This window comes from Asparagus officinalis, chromosome 3 (assembly GCF_001876935.1).
Source record: "Asparagus officinalis chromosome 3, Aspof.V1, whole genome shotgun sequence".
Lineage (NCBI taxonomy): Eukaryota > Viridiplantae > Streptophyta > Magnoliopsida > Asparagales > Asparagaceae > Asparagus > Asparagus officinalis.
The window spans coordinates 2,022,892-2,031,577 of NC_033796.1; the positions used below are offsets into that span (position 1 = coordinate 2,022,892).

At 38.3% G+C, this 8,686-nt stretch overlaps 1 protein-coding gene across 1 annotated transcript; it reads right to left on the bottom strand.

The window, feature by feature from the left end:
- Positions 4,346–6,410, bottom strand: LOC109832019 (sphinganine C4-monooxygenase 1-like). Its single transcript, XM_020399476.1, has 3 exons — positions 6,282–6,410; positions 5,923–6,155; positions 4,346–5,058 (listed from the first exon to the last, which is right to left on the bottom strand). The coding sequence occupies exons 2-3, from the start codon at positions 6,139–6,141 to the stop codon at positions 4,507–4,509; spliced, it is 771 nt and encodes a 256-aa protein (XP_020255065.1). The 5' UTR covers positions 6,142–6,155; positions 6,282–6,410; the 3' UTR covers positions 4,346–4,506.

Sequence of the window (8,686 nt, forward strand, 5' to 3'; positions counted from 1 at the left end):
CTCACACAGAGTCAACGCTCATATCATCGGATAACTGTCTGATCACAAATCACAAATATCCCAACTCCTCAAACCCATCCCGATGACTACACAAACTTCACCTGCGCGAGCCTGGAAAATACATCAACAATCACAAATATCTCAACTCCTCAGACCCACCCTGGTGACTACACAAACTTTACCGACGCGAGCCTAGAAAATACATCAACAATCATAAATATCTCAACTCCTCAGACCCACCCCGGTGACTACACAAACTTCACCGGCACGAGACTGGAAAATACATCAACAATCCCAACCGCTCACATGGACCAAGATTTATCACCCCATTTCTCGTAATTCTAGGTCAACTACACACGAGATTCTAGATCCTAATCCAAGAATAATTTCCTTTAAAATTATCTCTCATTATAAAAATTCTAAAATAATTTTTTTTCTTAAAACAAATTCTTTTAAATATTATAAATTCTCTAAAATAAATCCATTACCAAATTAAATTCTTTTAACTTATTATAATTATTCTGAAAACACTATTTATCATATATCTATTATTTAAATTAATATTATTCACCAAACAACCTACGTAGATAAATACGTCATAATTAAACTATGTAAATAATTCATAATAATGTAAATATTCAACTACGAAACAGGGAGAGCGGAATCTTACACATAATAAATTTATGATAAATCTAAAAATTTAAAATAAATAATAATCAAAATTAGGGATCTTGCCTCGGAGTTCATCGAACGAATCGACGTTGTCGTGTAAGTCCTCGGCGAGCGTCGGTGAAGGCGGCGACTACGGTGTTCGTCGGAGGAACTCGGCGACGAGGGCTGTAGGCAGATCTGAGGGAGGGGCAACGGGTCGTCAGGATGTCGGCATGCTCAGCTCGGCGGTAGCACGGGTTCGACGAAGAGTGGTGTGGATCTTCGGAGTAAGGGGAGGATCGGGGTCGGCGTTGATGATAGGATAGGCGGCATGGTCGGCGGCTCGACGGAGCACGAAGGGAGGCGGAGGCGTGGCTGTTGAGGGCTCGGATCTGAGCCGAAGGACTGGACAGAGGCGAGGAGGTGGTCGTGTGGTCGAGCTGGGCGAGTTAGGGCGGATCAATGACGGTGAGCCGGAGGTGAAGCTCGAGGGGCGCGGGTAGTGATTGTAGGGGCGATGTTTTAGGTAGAGAGGGGAAGGCAGGGCGGTGGTTGACAGAGCTCGGGGCGGCGAGCTTTGGGATGAGGAGTTGAGGCGAGCGGGGAAGAGATGAATAGTAGAGAGAGAGAGGAGAAAAAACATTAAATATATATAAAGAATTTTAGGGTTAAGGTTTAGGAATTTAACTAAAATAATTAAAATAATTAATTACGGGTACTTTAAAATTAACTAATTATAGGATAATTATCTATAAATAAAAATATACATATTGTATTAATACAATAGTTGATATGAAATAGTCAAAATATACACATATTGTACAATTAAAAGAGAATGATTAATAATAAAAACATATTTACTTACATTTAAAATCAAATAATTATGGGATAATTATATACACAGTAAAACGTACCAGTTATACTAATTGATAGATAATATGTAACAACAGAAATAATACAACTAATTGTACAAATAATACGTAATTAATAATACAATATATTATACGGAAATATATGTATTAATAAAAATAATATAACGTATTATTCAAAATGACATGTAACAGTATCGATAACACAACAGATAAATTCCAGAAATTTTTATTGTACTAAATAAATTTATAAATATTTAAATTATTTAAATAAATATAAAACTTAGACTTTAAATCATAGAAAACTATAGAAATTCGAGAAAAAAATATAAATACTCATTTAAAAAAATCATAATTAAATATTTTAAAATACTAGAAAATTATTTTAACTAATATCAAAATTTATAATCCTTACAATGCAAAAGGGTATTTATAGGCTTAAAGAAACCAGCCTAAGAATCCAACAAAAACACTTAAAAATAATCAAAGCTAGAAACTAATCATTACTGTGCAACGGCTAACTTGGCGATCGACCGTAGTGCCAAGGCCGGTCGACTGCGAAAGGCTAAAAAATATAGAAAGTCTCTAGACAAGTTGCGGTCGATCGCCGCGACCACTCCGATCGACTACAGATAGATATATGACATGCATATAGTTTTAAAACAGAAATGCTGATTTTAAAACTGCCTTTAAAATAGTAGATAAATTTAGAAAAATATAAAACTTTGGGGAATGCTTGTAAACATAAAAATAAACATCTCATTATTGTGCAAAATCGGTTAAAATGCAAAATATCAAAACACATGATTTTGACAAAATGACTTAAACAAAACTTTGAAACACTTTAGAATGGATTTATAGACTTATACAAGGAATAAGTCTTCAATCCATAAACATAATATTTATCCATAAACATAATACTTTACAAATTTAATAGAATATTAACTCATAAATGTGAAAATAAAGATATATATTGTTTCATATCTATATAGCTAAACCAAAACATATATGTATATATATATATAACTATATACAAAACCAAAACGTGTATGTGTGTGTAAATTTGAGCTTATAGATTTAGCACACATTATATATAAACTTATTCTAAGTATACCAAGATTGAATCTTCTGAAGCTTGAATTTGATTGGTTGACTTAATTTGCATAGGCTTCAATATTATTGTAGCTCATTTTCCTGTGTATAGTACAAAACAAAATACAAAAACTAATATTAGTCGTAAATTATTTGTTAAATCATTATCAAAATAAGAAGGTCAACAAAAGGCACACTTGGCGGGATTGAGCTTCATGCGGTAGCGTCGGAGAGTGGAGAAGGTCTCATCCAGATCTAATATGTGGGTCGACACTTATTTCGACTTCACCAGTAGGTCATCCACATAAGTTTCCAGATTGTGGCCGATCTGATGCTTAAAGACCTTGTTGACAAGTTTCTGGTAAGTGGTCCCGATGTTCTTCAATCCGAATGGCATCATGTTATAGCAATAGGTCCCCAAGTCAGTGATAAATGAAGTCTTCTCCTGATCATGTTTTGCCATTAAAATTTAATTGTAGTCGAAGAAGGCGTCCATGAAACTAAGTAGCTCGTGCCTCGTACTCTCGTCAACCAGCTGATTGATTCGAGGCAGGGGGTAGCTATCCTTAGGGCAAGCTTTGTTGAGGTCGGTGAAGTCCACTCACATCCTCCATTTGTTCAACGCTTTCTTATCCTTAGGGCAAGCTTTGTTGAGGTCGGTGAAGTCCACTCACATCCTCCATTTGTTCAACGCTTTCTTCACCAACACCACATTTACCAGTCATTCCGGGTGTTGGACTTCCTCAAAGAAACCAGCTTTAAGGAGCCGTTCAACTTCATCGACAGCCGCCTTCTGTCATTACGGGCCGAGATATCTCTTATTTTGTTGCACAAGCTTAGTGTGCTTGCCAATAGCTAGGTCGTGGCTTATCACCTCGGGGGAACCCTCGGCATATCTTCGGGACCCCAAGCGAACTCATCTGCTTTTGCTCGCAAGAATATCGTCAATGCTCCTCGCATGGGCTGCATCAAGCTGGACTCAATCTTGACCGTCTTCTGGCCTTTCAAGTCAACTGGTTGAAGCCCAGACCTCTAAGATTCCAAATGTTTATGCCTTCTTCCAAGTATCAACTCCAAATATATCCTATCTTATTCTTAATTGTTTGTGTAGATTTTGAGATTGTGTAAATTTAGTAGCTTTTAATATAAGGTGGCGCAAATTCAACAAACTATGGCTAAATACTTTACTTCTGTTTTCGGCTTGACGAGTGAACTTCCCCACGATCCTTTAGACCGGGGGTATCAAAACCCTAAGCCCCGCTAAGGGCACCCTCGAAACGCACGGTCATCGATCGGTGTTCCAGATAATTAATTTTTTGTAAGTGCTTCTTTAGAAAATCAAGGAAGAAAATATATTTATTAGCTGTTTTCACTCCATCCTTTCCTTTACTCATTAGTATTATTTTATTTTTCAAATTTTAAAAATATTTTTTGCTGCTCCCCTCATCTAATCGGAGATGATATCCTCAAACGCAGCTTCTATTTCTGCTGCATAATGGATGTACGTGAAGTTTTAACGAAGTCGCACGCCATTCGGCACAATGTTCGGATTAAAATATGGTGTTTGCACGCTAGCTGCGGAATTTAATTTGCTTTTGCTTCATCCTCAACTTTGGCATCGTGTAAGTAACTTGTTAAACGAAAATGCTGCAATTAATATGCTTCGCGATCCATATATATATATGTATATCCAAATCACGTACACCCTTAATTTTTATTAATAATAAGCCGTGCACGATGGAACTTAATTTACAATAATTAATAATATTTAATTACACAAACGAACATTATTTGTGTGAATTGAATGTATATGCATTTATATATATAGATGTACGTCAAGAATATGCCTCAAACCAATAAATATTACGAATGAAAAGAGAGATTAATTAGCTAATTAAGCTTGCTTCATCAGGTGGGGTGTGACCTCAAAGCCCCCTTCCTCTCTCTTCTCAACTGTAAAGGGCAAGTAAGTCCCCATCAGCTTGTCCCAACTCACAAAGAAGGGCTGAGAGTAGTTGTACTTGTTCCCATACAGCTGATGATGGACGTCGTGGAAGGCCGAGTTGTTGCTGAAAAACCTCTGCAGGGGATTCCAGGGGAGAAGCAGGCCGCAGTGGTCGTCGACGATCTTGACGGTGGAGAAGCAGAAGAAGTACATGGAGGTCCGAGGGGTCATCCCGGCGACCATGCTGGAGACGAGGCTGCCTGAGATGTCGATGAGGATGCCGTCCAGGGGGTGCCCGTAGGTGGCGCCGAACGCGTAGGGGACGACGAGGCTGTGGTGATGGGAGTGGATCTTGTTGAGGAACTTGTTGGAGTGGATGAAACGGTGCATGAAGTACTGGTAAGTGTCCATGGTCACTGCGGCGACTAGGAACTGGAGCGCCATTGTTGAGAGAGATGGTTCTGGCTTTTTTTCACCCAAACTCATGCTGTCCCTGGCGAGCTGCGATCGAGTAATAATTTATTAGAGGATGGATTAATATTGATCGATCGAAGGTTTGGATAGATACTTTCCCGATCGAGAATGTAACAGCTAGCGCTGTACACATACGTACTATACGTGAAAGTATCCATTTACATATATATATACATGGTCAGATAAGACATAGTACATTCATGCATGCATGCAGTGGGTATCCACAATATTATTGTCTGTATATATATTATCATATATTTCTATCTCCCTTATCCCCCATTGAATGTTTTTTGCATCCGTAAAATTGCATGCATAATTTTTTAGGCCGTTTGGACATTCTCTCTGAACTAGTGAGTCGTCGATTTTCATTTTTTTAGAAGAAGGGAGTACCTTTCAGAAAAAGGGGAAAAAAATTCTATGAATATATTTTGGGAGGTTATAATTAATATTTCCTAACTAAAAAACTGAAATGGATTCTTTTTAAACTAAACTTCTTCTTCTTCTTCTTCCAAATATGCATGTTTTGGATATTCTTGCACTTATTTACTTCATATGACTTTTATGTTATTTTCTCCTATCTCCTATTGTCATTAATTTTTAGGCCGTTTTTATCCAAAATTTTAACAGGGTTAGTAACGGTTTCCAATAGTTTATGATAAAATTTTCTTTACAGTAAAAACACGTTTGTTAATTACAGTTTCATGTAAATTACCCTTCAAATTAAGTTTGTGGTAGTTACGTGAAATCTATCGTGAATTAAAAAGCATAGATATACGAGAGAATCTTCTGACAACGATATCTATACACATTATTCTCAAACACTAGAAATCTAATTCTGTAAATTAATGTTGCATGTGCATATATTGATTCATGATATATATATATATATACCATGACAAATACGAAGGATGCTGCTATCTGCATTGCTTGCAGCGTGAGGACGCCCTTGATGACCGTGCTCCTCGATGGTACGTTCTTATTTTCATCTCCCTTTGGATGCAGCCTGTACTTTTCCATGTCGCCCAGCATCGCGTACATACCCGAATACACCCAGTATACGATGTTGGGTGCGAACATGAGCAATAGCTCGTCTGTCATTCGAGAGCCCATCTGCTCTAGATCTTCTGATGAAAAAGAAAAACAAAAAGATAATTTTATTAGAGCATTAATTACACACACATGTATATATAAAAGCTAATTTATAAGTAGAAAGTAACGCTTCAAAATAAAGCTAGTGAAAGGGAACTAACGAGAATTGAAGGCTGATGATCAATTTAGAAGGAGCAATGAACTTATGACGCTAATCGATCTCTGAATAGAAACTAACACTTCAAATCGCAATGACAATATTTGGGCACTCGATGGCTGTATATATATGTAGCGAGATCTTGGGGGCATGAGCCGCCAAAGGAGACACTGATCATTAATTATAATATTAATCAAAATTAAGATCCAATAGTCTCGGTTCTTTGCTTAAGGTCAGCAGTAAAGCACTTCGTTTTTATTTGAACGTAACGAAGACTGCAAAGGTCAGCAGTAAAGCAACTTGTTAATTATGAACTAACTAATTAATTATGATCACACGCATCGACTAGAAATTAAGTTTATGCATGCGTGATAAGGATTTTGTAATTAATATCCTTCACAAAATCAAATTTCAAAGGTCCATGCAACCTGACAATTGATTTTTCTCGTTGGACGAAAGCCATCAGGTGCAAATCAATTCAAATTCTGACTGTTGCCTTATTCTTCCTTTGACTTGGTTTTCCCTTCACTTGTTTGTATGACTTTTCCCTCATCTAAGTGGTATGATATTTTTACTTGTAAAACAGATAACAGCTCGCTTAGTTAGAATATTAATTTGTAGACCATTCAACGTATTCCAAAATTGACGTAGATAGCTATATATGAATTAATTTGCCGATATTCAAACTTAAGAGTTGCACAAACTTTGACGCGGATCACTATAGCATGCTCAAACAAGTTCACACATCTAAGTACTTTCGTACTCCTAATAGTTTCTATAGTTCGTTACTGACTTTGGGTTATTAATATATAGGCGCATGTGTTAACGTGTTTTTCACTTTTTAAATGAATTATATATCGGAGTTCTAAATTAACGAAAGATGATTTTGAAGTTCTCGCCTTTTTGCTTAAAATTTAACCAACTGCTTTCTGTGTGTAGAATCGGCTAGAAATTTTGGATCAGAATAGGTTTGGAGGCACAGAAGTTGTTTTGGGTGCTGCGTGGTCGATCGCGGCGCAAGGCCGGTCGACCGCGAACGTGCACAAGCCAGAGTAGGAGTCTGGATTTGGCGCGGTCGACTGTCGCGGTCGACCGCGAGACCTTGTAGGCAAATTTGGTCTCTGTCGCTAGATCGCAGTCGACTGCGAGTTTTGGGCGGTCGACCGCGAACGTGCACAAGCCAGAGTAGGAGTCTGGATTTGGCGCGGTCGACTGTCGCGGTCGACCGCGAGACCTTGTAGGCAAATTTGGTCTCTGTCGCTAGATCGCAGTCGACTGCGAGTTTTGGGCGGTCGACCGCGAACGTGCACAAGCCAGAGTAGGAGTCTGGATTTGGCGCGGTCGATTGTCGTGGTCGACCGCGAGACCCTGTAGGCAAATTTGGTCTCTGTCGCTAGATCGCGATCGACTGTGAGCTTTGGGCGGTCGACCGCCAATCGGGTCAGGGCATGTTTTGTGTTACCTGTTCTTTTTGGGTTTGGTGTTTGTTATAAATACCAACATATAAATTAGGGTTTCTTTGGCTTTGTTTGGAGATTGGTTTGGGGATATTTGGAGCACAGAAAAAGGAGAGTTTTTCTGAGCAATTATTTGAGGGTTTATTTGGAGATATTAAGAGATTTGTTGGTAAGATTAGTTTGTTCCTTCGAGTGATTTGTAATATCAGCTTGTACTCTTCTTCTCTATTTATAAAAATCAAATCCCCTTCTTGTCCCATAGACGTAGGCAATTGCCGAACCACGTAAAACTATTGTGTTTGGATCTATGCCGTTGTTTTGATTTGTTTAGCCTTTATCTCGACGTTTGTTTGATTTGGTTCTCGAAGCATGCCCGTTTGGTTGTCCCGCTTCCACGTCGCGCACAACAATTTGTATCAGAGTCCAGATTCCAGATCTAGGGTTTTGTCTTGGTTGAAGGAGTAGATCAATTTGGAAGTTTGGCTAGGGTTTATTTGGTGAGAAATGTGAGATCTTTTTGGTAAAGACTCTATCTTTTTCAGTTTGGATCTATTCTTCGTTTGTTCCGCATTGGTTTGTTGGCGCTTGCGCTATTTGGAGTAGATCGCTTTGGAGGCTCTTCGAGGGTTTCGTTTGGAGATAAAGGTGGGATTTTTTTTTCTTATTTGTGGATCTCGTTGCCGTCATGCGAGGTAAGATCGTTTGGAGACTCTTGTTAGGGTTTCATTTGGAGGTAAAATTCTCTCATTTATCAGTTTGGATTTATTCTTCATTTGTTGGTACTTTGAGATAGTTGACCGAGATAGAATAATTTGAGGCTGAGTTATTTGTTTGTTGATATGGTGCATTGGATTATTGAGAAGTGCCATTGACCTGCATATTGAAGTCCTTTGAGCACGTTGGTATGAGCAAGGAGACCGAGGTAGAGTTTGCCACTTCTATTCGATGATTG

Excerpts from the sequence above, each read along its gene's own strand:
- LOC109832019 (XM_020399476.1), bottom strand. The coding sequence starts at position 6,141 with ATGGGCTCTCGAATGACAGACGAGCTATTGCTCATGTTCGCACCCAAC. Across the intron at positions 5,059-5,922 it reads CATCCTTCGTATTTGTCATG|CTCGCCAGGGACAGCATGAG; the intron begins GTATATATATAT and ends ACTCGATCGCAG.